This window comes from Phyllostomus hastatus, unplaced genomic scaffold (genome assembly GCF_019186645.2).
Source record: "Phyllostomus hastatus isolate PE091 unplaced genomic scaffold, TTU_PhHast_1.1 phas_contig_304, whole genome shotgun sequence".
Lineage (NCBI taxonomy): Eukaryota > Metazoa > Chordata > Mammalia > Chiroptera > Phyllostomidae > Phyllostomus > Phyllostomus hastatus.
The window spans coordinates 647,781-669,331 of record NW_025333845.1 but is presented as its reverse complement, the minus strand read 5'-3'; the positions used below and the strand labels follow the sequence as shown (position 1 = coordinate 669,331).

Genomic DNA, 21,551 nt, shown 5'->3' with positions numbered 1-21,551 from the left:
ATAACCCTGTGAAGTGATATAATATAAAACAGCCCTAAATAAATTATAACTTGGTTAAAAATATTTAGGGAGGTTACATAAGTTTCTCATCTTATTTTATTGAGCATGTTACATGTTAGGCAATGTCTTAAGCTTTTTATATCTGTTAATTTATCTATTCTTCACCACAACATTCAGAGTTAGATACTGTCATTACCCACTATTTGACAGTTTGTCAAGCTGAAGCATAAAAAGATTTAACAAGATGCTCAAAGTCACAAAACTTGGAAGTAAGGGAACCAAGGTTCAAATCCAGGCACTCTCTGACTTTAGATCTTGTGTGCTTAAGCACTCAAAATATTGAAATTCAAATTCAATTTACTTCAAATGTTATTTTTTTTTCTATTTGAACTTACAGTAGAACATCCCCACTATGAAACACAGAATCCTTTCAGAACAGCAACTGCCTTACTCTTTACAAAATTGTAGATACTTCTGAGACAATATTAAAAATGTTATCACCTTTCTGACTATGCAGGGCTGCTTAAAGAGCCTTAGAAAAAAGATATTTCAATGTGATTATTGATATCTCCAATTGATTAGGCCTTTTTGCTCTTTCCAGAATTTACTTGCACATAATGCATTCCTCTCATACCATAGGTCTCCACCCATGTAAATGCATCTAAATTGCTATTATGCAAATTTAATATTCTGATTTCTAACCTCTGCTCAGAATTCATGTTGAAATCTTTATGCGAAGTAGTCTTAGAAGTCGACTCTGAATCTCCTTGGTCCGAGCCCCATAGATGACTGGGTTGAGCACAGGAGGTACCAGCACATAAAGATTAGCCAGAAAGATGTGCACATGCTTGGGGACTCGGTGTTGGCCAAAACGGTGGGTGAGGAAGGAGAAAAAGGCAGGAATGTAGAAGACCAGAATGACCCCAAGGTGGGAGCCACAGGTACTCAGAGCCTTGTGCTGGGCATCACGTGAAGGAAGACGAAAGACAGCACGAAGGATAAAACCGTAGGAGATAGTAATGAGAATAGAATCCAGACCCATGGCCAGCAGCGCCACAGTCAGCCCATAGATGATATTGACAGTGATGTTGGCACAGGCCAGTCGAGCAATGCCCATGTGCTCACAGTATGTGTGTGCCATGACATGGTGCTGACAGTAGGGCAGTCTCCTCAATAAAAAGATGAAGGGGGAAACAATGGCCACACTACGGAATATCCCAACAAGGCCAATTTTGCCTATGACTGTATGGTTGAGGATGACTGTGTATCTCAGTGGGTTGCAGATGGCCACATATCGATCAAAGGCCATGGCAAGAAGGATTGATGACTCCAAAGCATAGATAGAGTGGACACAAAACATCTGCGCCAGGCAGCCACCAAAGGAAATTTCACCAGCCTGGAGCCACAGGATGGCCAGCATTTTGGGCACAGTGGTGGAGCTGAGAGCCAGATCAGAGAGTGAGAGAAGGCAAAGGAAAAGGTACATGGGTGCATGAAGTACATTGTCCATGGCAATAACCAAGATGAGGACAGCATTCCCAGCCAGTGCTACCAAATACATGACACAAAAGGGGATGGCAATCCAGATGTGGGCCCACTCCAGCCCTGGGATCCCAGTCAAGAAGAGAGTGGTTGGGAGACTGTCATCACTAATGTTGGAAGTTGACATTCTGCCTGGCACATAAAAGACTATCCAATAGGTGCTAGTACACTTGTCCTGTAACATTAGGTGTTTGATTCACTCACGTAAAATGATGATCTTTTCTGTGAATAATGTATTTTAGATTGAGAAAAATGTTTTTTATTAAAATGTTCCAGAGTCTTAAAAGATACTATTTCATATAATCCATTTTTGTCATCTGCCATGTTCTAAGCACCAAGCTAAGAATTTAAGCATTTTCCCTGTGTAATTCTTCCAGACTTATCTCCTACTACATCCTGCACATTTTTCACTTTATTTTGCACAGATACATCTAGAAAAATCTATTGCTTCTTCTTTCAGTTTATGCTATTCCAGTTGCCCAAAAAGTACTTTTTCTTTTCTTTTTTGTTACCCTCTCTAATTTGTAAATATCAGGTAGCACCTCTGTCTCCCAGAAGCCTTCCTTCTCTAATTGAGTCCTTAGTCATCTTCACTTTCTTTTATTCATCCATTACTTTTCAAAAGTCTGTTGAGCTGGGAACTATGTCTTTACACAGTTGCAAAATCCATACAACTTAGCTGTACCTAGAAATTTTGTTCCTTATTCATGAAAAGACTCAGTTCTGATAACTCTTAGTAACATACCTTTGACGTCTTGCCTTAATGTCAAAATGTTTTACTGACTTAATCTCTTTTTGTATCATAGCTGCCCAGATAAACACAAAATGGCTTATTTCTATATCTTACCTACAGTCTCTAGCAAGAGGCTAGGCAACCTGAGTACACTCAAATACATGCTTAAATAACTACAGTGTTTTGAACATCCATGAGGGTGACATGTGACAAAGTAAGACATGCATCAGACATGCTAGCTGGGAAAACATTACTGCTAATTATGGTAAAGCCAGTTCAATGTACTTTATTCCCAGCAGTGGAATGGTTGGATTAATGGCTTGACCAGAATGTCAACTGATAATAAAGGCAGATTGAAGGACTGAGTGGAGTGTCCTAGAGTTCACCAATAGTAGATATCCTGAAAGAGTGAATTACTTTTTGCTGTAGAAAGCTACTATTATGTATATTCTGCCCCTCCCCAGTAACATTTTATGAGGCAGACACCGTCCTGCAGTGTCTGCGTCATTATGGATGAAATGAGACATTCACATGGACTACCAAGTCCAGTGGAGGAAAAGGGACAGTATGGCTTTTCTCTCAAGGGGAGCAAAAGCCTCAGCCTCTACCATGACAGGCATTTATTGTGTTTCTCTGCCCATTATAAGATGGTCCTCATTTACTTTGCACAGATTTACTTTAGGCTCCTTTTACAGAAAACAAAGGAGTTAATGCTGCTAATCACATCACAGAAGAGGGATATTTGCAAATGAAAAGACAAAATTAGTTGGACTGGTTACACTCATCCTTGGAAGGTTTAGCATGGTTTTTAGGAAGTCGCTTTGTAGTAAATGTCCTCAATTCAGTGAGGGAGCAAAAAGCAAGACTCATAGTGGCCTAGGTATATTGCAAGCCTGATTCCCCACAAGAGAATCTATCCATGGGTGTGGGTCCTGTGCATCTCCAAGTGGGAGCTGGTCCCATGCTACACAGGATGGTCTACTACAATTACATACGGAAAGAATCCTTTGTACGGTGCCTGGAATGCTGAACATTAGCCCTGATTCTATTACAAGAGTGTTATATAACCTGGGACAATTCTTCCCCGTTTTCAGAAGTTTCAATTTATAAAAAGGAACAGATTGGTAACTATAGCATAATCACAGAGATGTAAAGTCCAACACAGGGAATATAGTCAATAATATCATAATAACTATGTTTAGGGCCAGGAAGATACTTGAAATATGAGGAACCACTCTAGAATTTATGATTGTCTAAACACTAGCTGTACCTCTGAAATTAATGTAGAACAATATTGAATGTAAACTATAATGTAAAAAGAAAGAAAATTAAAGACAAACAATTCTGGCATTCTAGTCTTGCTTTTTTATCATTCACTATTTAACATTGGTAAGTATCATTACCTTTTTGAGACTCAATTTTCTCATTTCCACATTGGGGATGACAACACCTGGCTTATTTATCTCACACAGTTTTTGTGGTTGAGTAAGAGCAAAGAATATGGCATTAAAAAGTTTGGACACCGAACACAATGTCCTTCTCATTTTTACAAGCTCTTTGCCTCATAGCTACTTAGAAGAGTAACACAGAATATAATAATCATACTCACCTCTTTCTTGTCAAGATGAAGTCCATATTCAGATAAGTAAGCTGATATAATCCAGATCACAAAGTCTGTTGCTGTCAGAGCTAAAATTATGGTTCAATTCCTCTGATTTAACAATTGTTTTCATCACACTATTTACATGGTCAAACACTTAATTACTACTTTTTTAGGCAAAGGCAGTCTAATATCAGCATCTAATGATACACTCGTGTTATTCCTCTGGATTCCAAAGAGAAGGATAAAAGTGGGGAACCCCTCTGATTTGCCTGGAGACTTTCACTAATGGCTCCAACCACTAGAAGAAAGAAGCTTGGGTAGTGGAGAGAGGAGGGTGGAAGTCACTATCATCTGTTCTTATTCTTTTTTCCTAGCTTAATCTTACCTGCAACAGAAGATTCCAAATCATTATTATAGGGAAGTTGTAACTTTGTGAGCATCTGTAGTTGTGAGAACCAGAAAGATTAGGTACAAGCAAGGTGTTTTTGAGGGAAATGAATGAGGAAAAGACTGAGCTGAAGTATCACTCTGGGTGGAATAGAGCATCCTCCCAAATTTGTCTCACTCAGCCATGTCTCTGGGTCACTATAGTTTCTCACTGCTCCTTCTGAGACCTAGACTTCAGTAAATTAACTCTAAGTTCTTTCTTTCAACACAGATTTTTGAGCAATCTGATTTCAAGTGAGTGATGTGTGTTTATAAGCTGAGGTTGGAGCTCTGTGACCCCTGTCATATGTGAGTGTGAGGCTATGTGGGAAAGTATGTAATGTAGTAAGAGCTCGTACTGGTGGTGCGGTATAACTGAATATAATGGCTTGTTTAAGGATGTGAAAGCTGTGGTTTTGTGTAAGTTGTGTGGGTGTGATTCAGAAGATAATGGTATCTGAGTGTTGATATGTCTGAATTTAAACGGAGTGTGGGTTGAAATATATAATTTGTCCTTAGTTTTGTGAGCCCAGCGAGTACCTTCAGTTTAGCCCTGGGTTCCAGTCTCCTCTGGTCAGGAGCTTAGTAAGTGAGGTTATTTATTGACTCCTTGTGACATTCAGGTGTGAAAACCCAGAGGGCCTGCTCTAGGAGTTTGAGCCATGGTGCTCATTTGTGGGGAGAGAATAAGGAGAGGCTGAACAGGGGAAAAAGAAATGAGGAAGGGAAGCTTCCCCTAGAGAATTTTCAAGAAACATGGGAATATAATCTAGTAATTTCTTCCCCTGCTCTTCTCTTCTCTTTTCTTCTCTTTTCTCCTTAATACTGTACATTTCACTGGAATTTTGTACAACATTAGTTCATGGTATTCTGTGTGCATAGGGTATTCTCTGTGCATAATGCTATATGCAAAGAGGGTGGGAAGAAATGACAGTGGACATTTTTATGCTCCGTTGTTTTAGTAGATGTCATTTCACAAAACTTAAGTTCAAAATTAATTATTAAAAATTCCAAAAGTATGGAAGCAGAACATTGAAGGAAACACAGGACCATTCCAGGCATGGGCCTTATGCTACTGCATAGGTTTCATGCCCACAAAGCTAGTTCTGGGGGTGAACAACATTAGCCTTCTGGTGAGATCTCTTTGTATTTTATATTAGACATACATCAAGCATTTGTATCAAGGATTTCTTCCATCAAAGACTTCAAAGTACTATATTCTTTTTCCTTGTGCATACAGTAGTCCCCTCCTAGAAATTTATTCATGGGAGATATGTTCCAAGACCCTCTGTAGATGCCTGAAACCATGGATAGTACCAAACCCTATGCGTAGTATATCTTCCCCTACAGATGCATACCTGTACTAAAGCTTAAACTACTCTTGAGCTTTGGAGCCATTGTGAAGTAACATAAGGGTTACTTGAACACAAACAATGTGATAAGTTTCTGAGTGACCAATGGGCAGGTAGTGTACACAGTGGGGATATGCTGGACAAAGGGATAATTCAGGTTCCCAATGGTGTGAGGCAATGTTTTGTCACACTACTCACAATGGTGTGCAATTTTAAACTTATAAATTATTTATGATGGAATTTTCTATTTAACAATTTCAGGCTGCAGTTGAGCAGAGGTAACCGAAACCATGGAAAGCAAAACCACAGATAAAGGGGGATAAATGTCCCTATCTTCTCTCATATTAATTCAAACCCATGGTCTTCAAAATTTTTGCCTAGGTACTTTGTAATTTTGAAGTAGTACATGTTCCTTCAAATCAATGACATTTAAATATTTGTCATTTAGCACTGGCTCAGTTGTTTAGAGCATCTTCCCACTACACAGAGGTCCTGTGTTTGATTCCCAGTGTCAGGACACATACAAAAATCAACCAATGAATGCATAAATAAATGGAACATACTGTTGCAGTATACTGCAGTGCTCTCAACATCTTCTTAACCAGGGCAAATATGTTCTGTAATTTGACTTACAATTATACTATGTGTGTGGTCAGCCAGTGTACCAGTGCTTCTTATCATGCCTGGGGTCAATTTTGTGGATTTTTGAGGTGTGAATTTCACATGTTTTAATAAATTCAGATGTTGACATTAATTTATATATGGCTTAAGCACTCTTTATAGATTCTTTTGGATACTTATTATAGTTGTATAGTAAAAAAAAAAGCCACAGGCTAAGTTAGAAGACCTAGGTTTAAATATTCTGCCATTGATAAGCTGTATAAATTTTTGACATGTCCCTTTTTCTTTCTAGGCTCTAATGATCTGTTCTCTAAAGTGAAGGACTACATAGAATATTCTTGGGAGGCCTGTTCCAATCTATTCTACCCCTGTATATGAATGTTGAAATGCTGACTCAGAGATGTGTGGAGCACTGTGGATTCTCCATATTCCCGGTAGTCCATTAGCTCCTGAGCTGCTATAAACTCAAGGGATTTCCTGGAGGCAGACTTATATTGCTCAGGCCAGGCAGTTGGCAGAGCTAACTGGTGGCTATGAGCAGGGCATGCAGGATCCCCACTACTGCTCTCCCTTTTTCTGCACTTCCCATGCATAGAGCTGTCACAAAAAGGTAAATTGGGGTGTCAGGTGCTCTAGACTCAGGGCTAAGACAGTTTGCTTTACTTTAAAAATCCTGATTATTAGAACATACCAGTATGAAGGAGGAAGTGCTGTTCCTAATCAGAGTCAGGTTTTTTCTTTTTAATGCTTGCTTTCCTTTTTATCACCTTCCTAGTTTTGTATTTTCTGTCTGTTGTTTCTTTGCTGAAATCCTGCTGTGCTTTTTGCTTCAAGTCAACACTTTGACTGCAGAGACACGGTTTTAGGCTACACTTTGGATATAGATGCCTTAGTGTAAATAAGTACCTCCTCACTTTTCTCAGAATAATCTGGTATAAGAGGGTGTATAAAACATCACTGGATGCTTTGTAAGCCACATGGTAGGATCTTACATAGTGCTACAAGACTTCGTATAGAAGGTGTCAGCATATTTCACACAGAAGCAAACAAAAATTTTTAGGAAGTGTTTTCAGGTGGGAAAAGCAAAGGGGCCCTACAAATGTGGAATGAACAAAAAAGTTGCATAGAAAAAGGGCAAAGATGAAGGAACAAAGAAAGGTATGGTGCAGGCTTTAGAACTCAGAGTTGCACAGTCTTTGTATGTAAGAGTTTCCATACCTGTCCACCGTTGGATCTACACAACACCTATAACTAAGTTTCTTAGCATCTCCAATTCACAACAAAGACAGCCAAAAGGGATCTGTGACGTACTTAGTACACCTCCTGTTGGAGACACTGCACTAACCACGGCTGGGACTTAAACAAAAAGCAGAGTCAGGGTTGAGTTCTTGCACCTGGTGAGTTTGTAGAAAAGTTAGGACTCACACAGCTATAATGCAGGGCAGGGAAAGAAACACGTACAGAAGGAGATGCAGACCTATAGTTGTCTATAGGTCTATAGACCTATAGAATTTCCTTCCCTAATGATGGGAGGGAAGTTACCTCTGCTGGCAATGACAAACCAAGTGTTCGTGAAAGAGGACATCATTGATTCTGGACCTGGGAGATGGTTTGAAATGGTATGCACATTCTGGGAAACTTCTGCACTTAGAATCTGGGTGAGATGAGGGACTGTGGTTCATGTTTGGATAACAGCACATACAGCTACCTGGGTACCTTGAGTTTCAAGAAAAAGTTTTTAGACTTCAGGCCAGAAATATTGATTTAGTACTGACCACAGAAGGCCTTGAATTCTAGGCTTATGAGTTTGGATTTGATCCCTTGGCAATGAGGGGAGACATGCAAGGTTTCTAATCAGAACAATGCCTATTTTAGATTTGTCTTTAAAAAATACTAGTTTTATTCTGGAATAGAGAATGAAATAGAGAGAGGCATGAGATTTATTAGGATACTGTTATTGTGGTATAAAATGTAATTTCTTGGATCTGAAGTATGTGGTGTGGGTCAAAGCAAATAAAGAAAAGTTCTGACAGAGGCACTTTGGGGTCAGTGTTTGTATGCATTATTATCGAGTTTAATGTAGAATGTAAAGGGAAGAAAGAGTCAATGATGATTGGATTATGAATCTCAACCTCAGATACAATGGTGTTGTTATTTAAAGACATGAAGAACACAGAAGTTCTCGGGAAAAGAATTTTAATTAGTTATTAAGTCATTATTAATTACAAAATACTATATTATTCCATATTATTAATTATTTTTTCAGTTGTAAAATAAATTATTTAAAGTGATTTTCAACAAATTAAGTTATTCAGGGAGGAAAGTAATGCCATAAGATAAATAGATAGAGGAATGAAAAGATGAGTGGAAATACAGGAGCCAAATGCATCTGAGGAACATCTGGAAGATTATCTCTATGTATGGATAGCTTTCTCTCCATCCATCTTCTGTCTGGACAAATAGCTGGAACAACTGAGAGACTGCAAAGCAATAGAAAAGCTAGAGATTCATAATAAGGTAGTAAATATTTGGTAGCATATAGGAGAGTGGAAAGAAGAAAGCTTTATGGTTCAATGAATAAGTGGAATGCCCAGGGAGAGGGCAGAATGGTTTTGGCACAGATCTTGAACAAAGTGATGCCTCTAGATTGATAAAGAGTTCATAGCTTTAATTGTGAGAAAGAGCAAAGTGGCAATAGGTGCAGGTGTAAAGAAAGGCAACATAATCTCTTTAGCCAGATGGATAAACTGAGAAAACTTGGACAATTTCAGAAATGTTAGTGACAATGAGAAACAAGAATGAGTGATTTGGTGAACAAAATTGACAAATGCCATAAAGTGAGAGGCTGGCTGGTATTTATGGGTCTTAAAATATTAGTCCTAGGCCACAGATAAAACTGTGTGTTTGTTTTCTTTACAGGATAGTGGTCAGAGAATCTAAGAAATAGTTCCAGCATGGGAGGTAACCCCGGCAACAGTTCAGAGTTGCCTCCTTTCACCCTGACTGGTCTCCCAGGACTGGAGACCTCCCAACACTGGATATTTCTGCTCCTTGGAACTCTCTACATTGTCTCCATTGTGGGCAATGCCTTTATCCTTTTTATTATCAAGGAGAAGCAGAGCTTGCATCAGCCTATGTACTACTTCCTGTCCCTGTTATCAATTAATGACTTAGGTGTGTCATTTTCCACACTGCCCACTGTGCTGGCCACATTTTGCTTTCATTTAAGGAAGATCACCTTTGATTCTTGCATGGCTCAGATGTTCTTTATCCACTTCTTCTCCTTCACAGAGTCTGGAATCCTGCTGGTTATGAGTTTTGACCGCTATGTGGCCATCTGTAATCCACTACGCTATGCCACAGTGCTCACTGATGCTCGTGTGGCACGCATGGGCATGTCTGTTATCATTCGCAGTTTCTGCATGGTTTTCCCACTGCCTTTCCTTCTGAAGAGGTTGCCTTTCTGCAAGGACAATGTACTCTCCCATGCCTACTGTCTGCATCCAGATCTGATCCGCCTGCCCTGTGGTGACATCACCATCAATAATATTTTTGGTCTATTCATTGTCATCTCTACCTTTGGTGTGGACTCTGCACTCATTCTTCTCTCCTATGTGCTCATACTACGCTCAGTACTTGCCATTGCTTCTTGGGAGGAGCGGTTAAAGACACTCAACACATGTGTGTCACATATGTGTGCTGTGCTTATCTTCTATGTGCCCATGGTTGGTGTGTCCATGGCAGCTCGCTACGGAAGACATGCTCCACAGTATGTGCACACACTCATGTCCCTCATTTATCTGTTTGTTCCTCCAATGCTCAACCCTGTTATCTACTCCATCAAAACTAAAGAGATTCGTCAAAGGCTTTTCAAAATACTACTGGGGACCAAGTTTTAAGTGGGAATCATGGTGAAAGGTCAAGTTGCACAGAATATTTACAGTTATTTAACAAATTTGAGTTTTCCAAACCTATTTTGATAAGCGTTTTAAAATTCCCTTTGGGCACTAACCTACTTTTAGGACTTCTGCCACCTGATGTCTAGTGATGTCTTGGCATTTGTTAACATTCTAGTCAACATGCTTTGGCAAGGTAAACTGGGTCATAATTCAGCAAAAAACATTTGCTCAACTCTTCTGTTTATTTTAATTCAAAATATACATTCTCATGATCAGCCGCCAAGTTGTCAATATGTGTTTTTATTATCATTGTTTAAGGTGAATCATCACAAAGAAAACTACTTATTACATGGAAATAGTGCCATAATGGGTGAAGGATTCTTTCCCCTTGTATTTGGCAGAGGCACTGTTTCACATTCCCACCAGCAGTGTGTAGTGTCCAGATCCCTCCACATCCCTGCCAACATGTATTGCCTTTTGTTTTCTGGAGAAATAATCATCTTGACCAGTGTGAACAAGTATTTTCTGTGGTTTCAATATGCATTTTTTGATAATTAGAAACATTCAATATTTTTCATATGTTGTTGGTCATTTGTGCGTCTTCTTTGGTAAAATGGCTATTCAACTCCTTAACCCATTTTAAAATCAGGTTATTTGTTCTTTTTCTATTGAATTGTAAACAGCTTCTTATATATTTCCCAAATTACCCCCTTATCAGATGTATGGTTTACAAATATTTTCTTCCATTTCATAGGTTGCCTTTATTCTATGTTGATTGTTTTCTTTGTTGTGCATAAACATTTCAGGTTGATAAGTCCCACTTGTTAAATTTTATTTTTGTTTCCTCTGCTTTTGGTGTCATAACCATATAATGCATTAATATCACTTTTGGGTATATATTGAAAATAAATGAAATAAGATCTCAAAAAACCACCACCACTTCCATAGTCATTACAGCACTCACTGCAAAATTCAAAATGTGGAAAAACCTAATTGATTATCAACCAGTAAACAAGCCAATAAAATATGGTATACACATACAGTGGAATACTAGTCTAGTCTAGAAGAAAATTCTGGAATATGCAACACCATGGATGACCTTGACAATATCATGCTAAGTGAAATAAGCCAGACACAGAAAGATAATCCTATATGATTTCACTTATATGAACTAGAAACATAAGCAAATTAGTGGAATTAAAGAGTGAAATGATGATTATCAGTGTCTGGGGAAAGGGGAAATGAGGGCTTACTCACCAATGGGCATGAAGTTTTAGTGAAGCAAAGTGGATAAGTGGTACGTAGAGATTTGCTATGGAACATTGTACCTATACCCAATGATAAAGTATTGTGCACTTAAAATTTTGTTAAGAGGGTAACTCTCATGTTAAGTGTTCTTATCAGAATAATATAAAATAAATATGTCAAAAGAATATTGGTTAAAATAAAATATCTATGGCACAGTAGCTCTAGCTGTGCATGTCAGTATTTATTTCAATTACACACACTGTCCACCCAATTTTTAGGATGAGGTAAATGTAATTGCATGTGAATTGAATGAAATATTCTAACTTTCAGTAAAAATAACATTTGGTAAATTTGGGTAGTAGTTTTATGAAAAACAAAAGAGTGGAAGTTAAGAAATTAAGCATTCAATTTATAATATTATAAAAGAATACAAAACTGTAATATAATTGTAAAAGTTAAAATGCAGTGAATGAATGTGAATGGGAAAGAGTAGAAGTAATAGAATAATTGGCTTTTTAATAAGCTAACAGAATGAACCAACCTGTAGAAAATAAAATCAAAAGGAAAATAAAACAATTATTATATATAATACCAGATTAGATTTATGTTTTAAATGGCAGTAGAACATTCTATAAGGAATTTGAGGTCTTTTTTTTAAATTATATTTTATTGATTATGCTATTACAGTTGTCCCAATTTTCCCTCTTACACTCAGCATCCCCAGCTCCCTCAGGCAACTTGCACACTTTTGTTTATGTTCATGGGTCATACATGTAAGTTCTTTGGCTACTCCATTTCTTACACTGTACTTTACATCCCCATGGCTATTCTGTAACTACCTATTTGTACTTCTTAATCCCCTCATCTCTTCATGCATTCTCCCACACCTCCCTCTCATCTGACAACAATCAAAATGCTCTTCTTATCCTTGACTCAGTCTCTGTTCTTCTTGTTTGCTTTGTTGTCTTTTTTAGATTCAATTGTTGGTAGATATGCATTTTTTCCACTTTATTGTTCATAGTTTTGATCTTCACTTTCTTAAAAAAGAAGTCCATTTAACATTTAATATAACAATGGTTTGGTAATAATGATCTCCTTCAGTATTTTTCTTGTTTGGGAAGTTCTTTATCTGCCCTTCAATTCTAAATGATAACTTTGGTGGGTGGAGCAATCTTGGCTGAGGGTCCCTGCTTCTTATGACTTTGAATATTTCTTGCCAATCCTTTCTTGTCTGCAAACTTTGTCTGGAGAAATCAGCTGAGGGTCTTATAGGCACACCCCTGTAGGTAACTAACTGCTTTTCTCTTGCTGCTTTTAAGATTCTCTCGTTATAGTTAACTTTTGACATTTTAATTATGAGGTGTCTTGCAGCTGGCCTCATTGTATCTACCTTATTTGGGACTCTCTGTGATTCCTGGACTTGTGTGTCTATTTCCTTCACCAAATAAGGGAGTTTTCTGTCACTATTTTTTTTCAAATAGATTTCTAATTTCTTGTTCTTTCTGTTCTCCTTCTGGCACCCCTATGATGTGAATGTTGCAATACTTGAAGCTGTCCCAGACGTTGCTTACATCATCCTCATTTTTTTGAATTTTTTTCTTATTCTGATTGTTTTTTGCTTCCTAATGTTTCATATCATTGATTTGATTCTCAGCTTCATGCATTCTACTGCTTTTTCTCTGTAAGTTGTTCTTTATTTCAATCAGTGTATCCTTCATTTCTGATTATATCTTTTCTATGCTGTTTAGGTCCTCATTAAGTTTCTTGTGCATCCCTATAACCAGTGTTTTGAACTCTGCATCTGATAGATTGCTTATATCCATTTTGTTTAGTTCTTTTTCTGGAGCTTTGATCTGTTCTTTCATTTGGGCCATGGTTCTTTGTCTCCTTGTTTTGGTAGCCTCCCTGTGTTTCATTTTATGTATTAGGTAGACTCCTATGTATGGTTTCCTGTCTTGGGACTGTGGCCTAATATAGGAGGTACCCTATAGGGTCCAGTGGCACAGCCTCCACTATCACTCAGTCTGGGTACTTGAGGCACACCCTTCATGTGGGCTGAGTAGACCCTCCTCTTCTACTTGAACCTTGATTGTGTTGGCAGGTCAATGGGATGGATCACCCAGGCCATTCTGTTGCAAGGACTGGCTGTGACCACTCATACCATCCTCCATGCTCTGTGGAGAATCAGTTGTTCAAGGGCAGGGTGCTGCTACTCTGATGTGATCTATTATCTGTACAATGGGTCCACAGTCTCTGGGGTTTCCTGGGTGGTGTAGGCCAAGGACACCTCCCCCAAATGTATTCTACCTGGTGCCAGCTTGCATAAGCTATAAAGCAATCTGAGATGACTGCTACTTGTGTTGGCTTGGAGATTCCCAGGCATAGCCAAGATGTGAACCTAGACAGGCTGCTGCTTGTGCCAGGCCTGGAATTACTTAGCAAGAATTACTGAGCCAACGGTTCACTGAGGCTGTCTGTTGCTTGTTTGAGAGGACTGATGAAGTTGTGATGCAAGAACCTAAGTCAGCCCTTCATATGAAAAAGTTATTGCTAACAATTTGGGGGGACCCATGGGTTGGGTGTATGGAGTTTCAGGGGATCTCCAGGGCAGGGAAAATAGTGTTAGCCAGGTTGATGAAGTCTCAGATATGGCCTGCTGGCTCTTTGTGGGGAGGTTTCAGAAAGGGAACAATAACCACTGCCTTCCTTCCTTTCTGGGAGAAAGCTGTCTCCAAGAGCATACATTTCATTTCCTCCTTGTATGCCACTGGTGCCTTTCAAGCTGCTACCCCAGTGCTGGGGCTCAGAGGGAGTAACCCTAAGTAAGTGCATTGGTTCTTTAAGAGGAACTCCTTGGGACCCCAGAAGTTCCTTCTAGCAACTCAATCTCCACTGGTTTTTGCAGCCAGAAGTTATGGGGACTTACCTTTCTGGCACTGGATTCCTGGGCTTGGGGGCCTGGTTGGGGGCTGGGACTGCTCATTCCTGTGATATCCCTTCTGAATTTTTATCTACCACATGTGGTGGAATATTAAACAAATATTAAATGTATCATTTTTTCCAACTTATGTTTACTTTATTGTGAATACTTTTTCATAAAAAAACATAATTTTAAAGTAATGTAGTATTATTGCACAGTTGAGATTACCCTCTGTCAAATGTTCTAAAAAGTTAAGAAATTGTAAAAGAATATAAGTGATCCCCCAAATGCTAAAACATAAAAAATAATTTAAAAATTATACTAATTGAAATAGAAGATATGACTACCACAACAGATTTCTAGTATATCATAGCTTAAAAGAATATATAAACCTTTGTAAAGTAGTATTTCAAATAAAATAATTTTCAGATAGCATTTCTAGCATGCTTACAATTTTCTTTGGTAAAAACACAAACATAAATATTAGTTTTAAATATTCATATATTTGCATATAAGAGTATTTGGAAACATTGACAGGAATTTCATTAGTAGTCTGTTTAGTGAGAAAAGATTTATTTTTTTATTTATCTGTACTGACTTATTTTTTACAAAACATATACATTATGGTTTAAATAAAATGTGTGTATGTGATACAGAGAGGGAGATGTGTAGAGAGAGAAACAAAGAGATTGAGAAATAAAAGCAATTGAGAATATTCTGAGCAGTCCTAGGAGTGAGCTTCATGGGGGAGAGGTCTGAATGCTCTAGCTGGCTCCACTTGGAGGTGTTTTCCAACTCAAGTAATAAATAGTTCCTTTTCATAGGGAAGACATATTTCCTCCAGGTGTGGCTATGGCCTGTAGAGGACAAATATTTCTATCTATGAGGGCCCGGTTGTGGGTACCAGAAGACTCATCCTACCTGGTGCATATCAGGAACACATTGAATATTTACTTGCCACATCCCACTTCATCAGAAGCCTGCGCCAGCCAGAATGTTTATGCTATGGTCAAAAAATAATATCAGATAAATTAGTTTAAAACAAAATGACAGAATATGTATGGCAGGCTTGATGTCAAGACTAGTCTCATTTAATCTCTTAGTTCAACTGAGCTAATTAGATTAGTCATTTAAAATCTCTAATGTTCATTTTACTAGCTGTGAAGTAATGCTAAAGATAGCATTTCTTGGTGGCTTAATATGTGCTAGTCGCAGTTCAAAGTTTATTATTAAAAGTTATTAGCTCCTATCAGCAGGCTATGATGCAGGCAAAATTATTATATTTGTTTCATAGTTAAAGATACAGAAGCACAGATAGTAAATAAAGGTGCAGGAGCTGAACCCAGGCAGCTTTTTCCCCAAGTCCAAGACTAGTGTGACTTTTAGTGGTGACACAGCTTTCAAAACTTTTACAGTTCTTGGCCTTTCTCTTATTACCTTCTAAAGCTAACATTGTATTTAACAATGATGGTCTTAGTTTGGGCTGGAGAAATGCAAGATACCAGACACAAAGAAGGCTCATTGATTTTAAATAAATTAGTGGAGCAACCCAACACACAAAATGCTCAGTAAGTATATACGAACAGAAAGAGTTACAATCCAGTGAGATAAGATGCCATGAGTACTGTCTGTGGTAGCCCAGAGAAGGGGCCTCTAACACAGCTTGTAGGGTCAAAGATTTTTCTAGTACACATTGGCTTGGATTAATTAAGGTGGAAAAGTGAATCATATATCTTATAAAGATTCTATCTAGAAATGAAAAAATGTTTTAGATTTAGATTGGACAAAAATATGTAAAATTTTTTTAAGTAAGTACCAAACTGTGGGTCATTTTACCCTGTGGGGCTGATAGGTATCCAGACACACTGACCAGAAAAACCATAGGTTGAATAGGTGTGTTCATGTTGTATGTTCCTTAATATGTGATTCCCCAAGAACAGGGCAACCCATTTTGAAGACTTATGGAAAGAAGGCTGATGCTGTTTTTCTGATGGTGTTAATTATGGCAGAAGTATTAGTTGCATGCCTACTATTTGCTGAACATCATGCTGAGTGCCTTGAGTATATTGAAGAATAAGAAAGACATAGAGTCACTTTTCATGGAATTTACATATTAATATAGGAGAGAGGCATGCAATAAATAACACTGTTTACATTAAATCACATAATCCCAGTGCTGCAAGTTTCTAGAAAAGAGCAATAGAGAATGTTATCTAAACATTTATTAGGCTAAGAGGTTAGGGGACTCTTCCGTTTAGCGTAAATCTTCCAGTTTAAGCTAAGAGCTGACGGATAAGAAGCTATCAAGAAGGAAAGATGAATGGGGAAAAGCTTCCCAGACATGGGAAGCAGCATTTGTGAAGACCACGAAGATGAAGTAAGCCTTACATAGTCAGGGAACTGAAAGATAATTATGGTTGTAATAGAAATGACAAAGGGGAAATGGCTCAAGATAAAGTTTGATAAGAGGGCAATGACATAGCACAGGCCCATATGAAAATTTGGACTTTACTGGTAATGGAAATAATATGATGTAATTGTACTTAAAAATATTTTTGTAATATGGGAAGTAAATTGGAAGGGCTGTGATATGACAACTGCCTTTCTTTCAAACTTGCTTGAGAGTCAAGGGGTCTGGGATTTAGGCCAGCTCTGTTTTTCACTTACTAAATGAATTATTTCTGGGCATCAGATCCTCCTCTAAAAAATAAATGAAAATTGAGTTCTAACTCTTAGTTTCTTTGAAATCTCACAGCTTCAAAGAAATGCCATATCACAGAGGAGCCATCCACACAATATTTTTTGCATTTCCTGCTGCCCCAGCCACCTCTGCACGGTGGGACATACTGGGCCCAAGGGACTCTTAATAGGCAGTTTTACAGCTCAGGGCTCAGAGAGGGTGGAAGCTGGCAGGGAGGTTGTGTGCAGAGTGAGCAGAGTTCTCAGTGTTTCTTCCCTCGTAAACAGTTCATCTACCTCTTTCCTCCCATCTACTGGAGTTGCTGCAGAGGTAAGTTGGGATTTCAGCTCTTCCCATAACAAGACCTATAGAAATCTCATTCATAGCTCCGAAATCTTGAGGTCACTAGGGTACAAATATTTGAAGAAGTTCATAAAACCTTTTTCTTAAGATAGTTTACTTAATCAATATTTATTGATTAGACATAGAACTGGCAATCCCTGAGTCCTAATCCAAGTCTCTATGCCCAGTGACCAGTAAGCATTAAGGATAGAAAGAGAACAAACACAGATAATTATGGGAATTTCCAAGTTATCAGGGGAGAAAGATACTAATTAAATAACCAAATGTAACAATTCATTATAATTCTAAAGTGTGATAAAAGTCAAAGAAAAATATATATGAAGATATACAAGAGGGACATATACCCATGAGCAGAGAAGTAATGAATGCTTAGAATAGCTGGAAGACAAGTTCCCAGGTAGTACTAATATTGCTGTATACCATGGAAAGGATGCTTGAATTCTATTTAAATTTTATTTTGAAAAAGGAAGGAAGCCATTGAAAGTTATTTAGTAGGAGTGCAACATTATTTTGTTTATCTTCTAAACAAATAATTTGGCTGCTTAGTGGAGAATGGATTAGAGTGGGGCATGACACTAAGCTGGTCAATCAGCAAGGAAGGTCTTGCAGAAGCCAGGAGATTAAGGATGTGGAGGGATGATTGCAGTTGGAAGTGACATAGAGAAGGCAGCCAGTGTTAAGTATATTTAGGAAAGGTGGTAATAGATTAATTAGACTTGGGAATGAGAGAAAGTGAAAGGTGCCTCTGACCTGGTAAAGAGAGAATGATAAATTTTTACAAAATGTTACATATTTGAGAAGATCAAATATGATGATTGCTAAAAAGTTCAGTTTAGCATTGGTTATGTTTGAGATGCTGATGAGCTATTTCAATTTATAGGTAGTCGAATGCTTGAGTCCAGAGCTAGAAGAATTCTGAGCTAGAGACATACATTTGTGATCATTGCCATACAGAAGAGAGATTATAAGGACATTATGTGTGGAAAGTAATTCTGAAAATATTAGTTATAAAGAGAGCAGAGAAATAAGTGATTATTAGAAAAATATGTGAAGGGAATAAAGAGAGTTTTTGTTGTTCTTTGTTTCCTATGACAGTAAATCCCGAAAGAAGTTTTTGTGAGGTAGGACATATATGAAGCTCATAGAAATGACCAAAACCTCTAATTTTCAAACTTGCCTGCTTATTGGAATCCCTTGGGAAATTTTAAAAAATACTGATTCTTGAGTTTCACTACTAGAACTTTTGATTTAACTAATATGAGCAAGGCTCAAGCAAAAAAGAGAAAGTCTTAAAATTCCCCAAATGATTCCAATGTGCAGCACAGTTTAAGAATCTTTCATCTAAACAGAGAAAATACATGTACACATGCCAGAGAGAAAAACCAGGAGCAATCAGTAGTGAAGAAGCATGAGCTTCTATACCCTTGGTGAATAAGTGAGGAGCTCAAGCAATGAAGAGAGGATGAGGAGCTGGGGTGATGCTTCAATGCAGGCAAGAAAAAAGACACAACTCAGAATACAGACAAAAAAAGTCATCACTTGTACAATGGGGAATGCATTAGTAAGTGGAGAGCATTAAGGGAGAACTTCATTAAGGACATACTGTATCTCTCTTCTTAAAGAAGGTGGTGGATAGCATTTAGTAGAGAAAAAGGGCAAAACTATTTTCCTCTACTGAAGAAAAATTTGAATCTTTCTGTAAAAAGAGCAGAAACAGAAAGAACAGGACACAATGTCAAAAAAAAAGTCGAAGGATTTTTGTGTGGAAGGACTTGAAGCCCATTGACCCATTTGTGGGTATAGTCAGACTGCAGAAGGCCTGAGATATAGACAGTGACCCTGAACTACTCCTTCCTTACTCTTTCATGATATTTGGATGAAATATAAATGTTATTGTCACTTCTATCTTGAAGACAGTGACCACTCTTTGTCTTTATATTTTCCACTATCTGACCTCACTTCACTCTGGTTGTATTTCCCTAAAAGCCACTCAGAGACCCTCATGAAAAGTTTTGGGACCAACATCTCAAGCACTACCAGCTTCACACTAACAGCTTTCCCAGAGATGGAGGGCCTGGAGCACTGGTTAACTGCCCTCCTTTTGCTTCTTTATTTTATCTCCATCCTGGGCAACATTCTAATTCTCTTCATCATAAAGGAGGAGCACAGCTTGCACCAGCCAATGTATTACTTCCTGTCTTTGTTGTCTGTCAATGACCTGGGTGTGTCTTTTTCTACATTGCCCTCTGTACTGGCCACCTTGTGCTTTCAGGCCCCAGAGATTGCCTTTGGTGCCTGCCTGACCCAGATGTTCTTCATCCACTTTTTCTCCTGGACAGAGTCTGGAATCCTGTTGGTTATGAGTTTCGACCGCTATGTGGCCATCTGCAATCCCTTGCATTATTCTACTGTGCTCACTGATATCCGTGTGGTTCACATGGGCATATCCATCATCATCCGCAGCTTCTTCATGGTATTCCCACTGCCTTTCCTTTTGAAGAGGCTGCCCTTTTGTAAGACCAACGTGCTGACCCATTCCTACTGCTTGCACCCAGACCTCATCCGCTTGCCCTGTGGAGATACCACCATTAACAGCATGTATGGCCTGTTCATCGTCATCTCTGCCTTTGGTGTAGACTCAGTGCTCATCCTCCTTTCCTATGTTCTCATACTGCGCTCTGTGTTGGCCATTGCCTCCAAGGAGGAAAGGCTTAAGACCCTCAACACATGTGTGTCACACATCTGTGCTGTGCTCATTTTTTATGTGCCCATGGTTAGTGTATCCATGGTCCACCGATTTGGAAAACATGCTCCTGAGTATGTGCACAAGTTCATATCTTTGATTTATCTCTTTGTGCCTCCAATGCTCAACCCAATTATTTATTCTATTAAGACTAAGGAGATTCGTAAAAGGCTACACAAGATGTTATTAGGATCTAGGCTGTGACCAGGGAGAAAGCTTCTTGAAAGCCAGGTAACCTATGAGTTTTTTTTGTTATTGCTGATTTTTGTGTGTACTAACTTAGTCCTTTGGGAGATTTCAATTTCCTTCTATACATGGACCTTCAACTTGATATCTGCAATCAGTTGTATGGTATAGTCTGGCTATAACCCATAACTCAAAATATCAGGCTGTCTTACATTGCAATTAAATGTGTCAACAGTTTGCCAAAAATAACTTTTCTCAGACCTAAAAAGTAAGTGGATCTTTAATTACACCCTTTTATTAGTCCCAATATACTAATAACATCTATGTTTTCAAATAAATTTCAAAAACTATTGCATATATATGATATAGTGTGGTTAGGTATTATGTTACTTGAGGTCATAGGTATCACCCAATACTAAAGGTATACAATAGCTGTAACTTTACCTTTTGAAATAAGTAAGAACATTCCTAACTCCTATAAAAAGAAACATATATGCTTGCCATATTTACTATGAACTATAAACCATGTAACACCTGAAATTTATAAATTTAAAATCAGAAAAAAGTTTTGTGAAAAATAATATGTTGCCATCCCTCATGCATGATGGGGGAGAGAAGTAACTTTCTTCTAGGGAGCTACAGACACTCTAAATGGAAAGCTAATAGATACTATTATTGATGGTGATGCATGTATGCTCTAGAGGCTCTGGGAGTCTGACCCACAATTTGCTGAAATATGGACTTACATGGCCTGTAGTGAGCACGCAAGCCCAGCATCTTCAGTGTATGCTAGAGAAGACAGGTGGATAAAGGGTATTAGAAAATTCACAAAGCATAATCCTCAGACAGTAATAGCCATGAAGAAAGAAGAATCCTTTGTAAATATATACAAATCACACACAACACAGACCATGCAGGCTTGAAGGCACTTGGCAGAGATAAGTACAAGGTGTGGGGACTTTCATGGTGGGTAATTCAATTTTATTGGATGGTTGGGGAAGGAAGATACTGGGCAAAAAGTTGAGACGGATACTGGCCAGCAGTATCCATCACTGCAGATGCTTGTCAAAACATGAGAAAAACGTACACATGAACAACCAAGTCCTGTGGGGAAATAGGGACGAAATGGCTACTCTCTCTAGTGGAGAGCACCCTGTTTTCCCACCCAAGCAGGCTTTTATTAAGCATACAGATACAGTTTGTGGATTACAGTCTGGCAGGGAAGATAAAACAAG

At 38.3% G+C, this 21,551-nt stretch overlaps 3 protein-coding genes across 3 annotated transcripts; 2 read left to right on the top strand and 1 right to left on the bottom strand.

Moving 5' to 3' along the window:
• Window positions 1-715: 715 nt before the first annotated feature.
• LOC123819240 (olfactory receptor 52D1) lies at window positions 716-1,678 on the bottom strand. The gene has a single exon (XM_045839554.1). It carries the CDS (start codon window positions 1,667-1,669, stop codon window positions 716-718), a length of 954 nt encoding a protein of 317 aa, XP_045695510.1. The 5' UTR covers window positions 1,670-1,678.
• A 7,553-nt stretch (window positions 1,679-9,231) lies between these two features.
• On the top strand, window positions 9,232-10,176 carry LOC123819297 (olfactory receptor 51I2-like). The gene has a single exon (XM_045839599.1). The coding sequence runs from the start codon at window positions 9,232-9,234 to the stop codon at window positions 10,174-10,176; it is 945 nt and encodes a 314-aa protein (XP_045695555.1).
• Window positions 10,177-19,389: 9,213 nt separating this feature from the next.
• LOC123819294 (olfactory receptor 51I2-like) lies at window positions 19,390-20,334 on the top strand. Its single transcript, XM_045839595.1, has one exon. It carries the CDS (start codon window positions 19,390-19,392, stop codon window positions 20,332-20,334), a length of 945 nt encoding a protein of 314 aa, XP_045695551.1.
• Window positions 20,335-21,551: the final 1,217 nt, after the last annotated feature.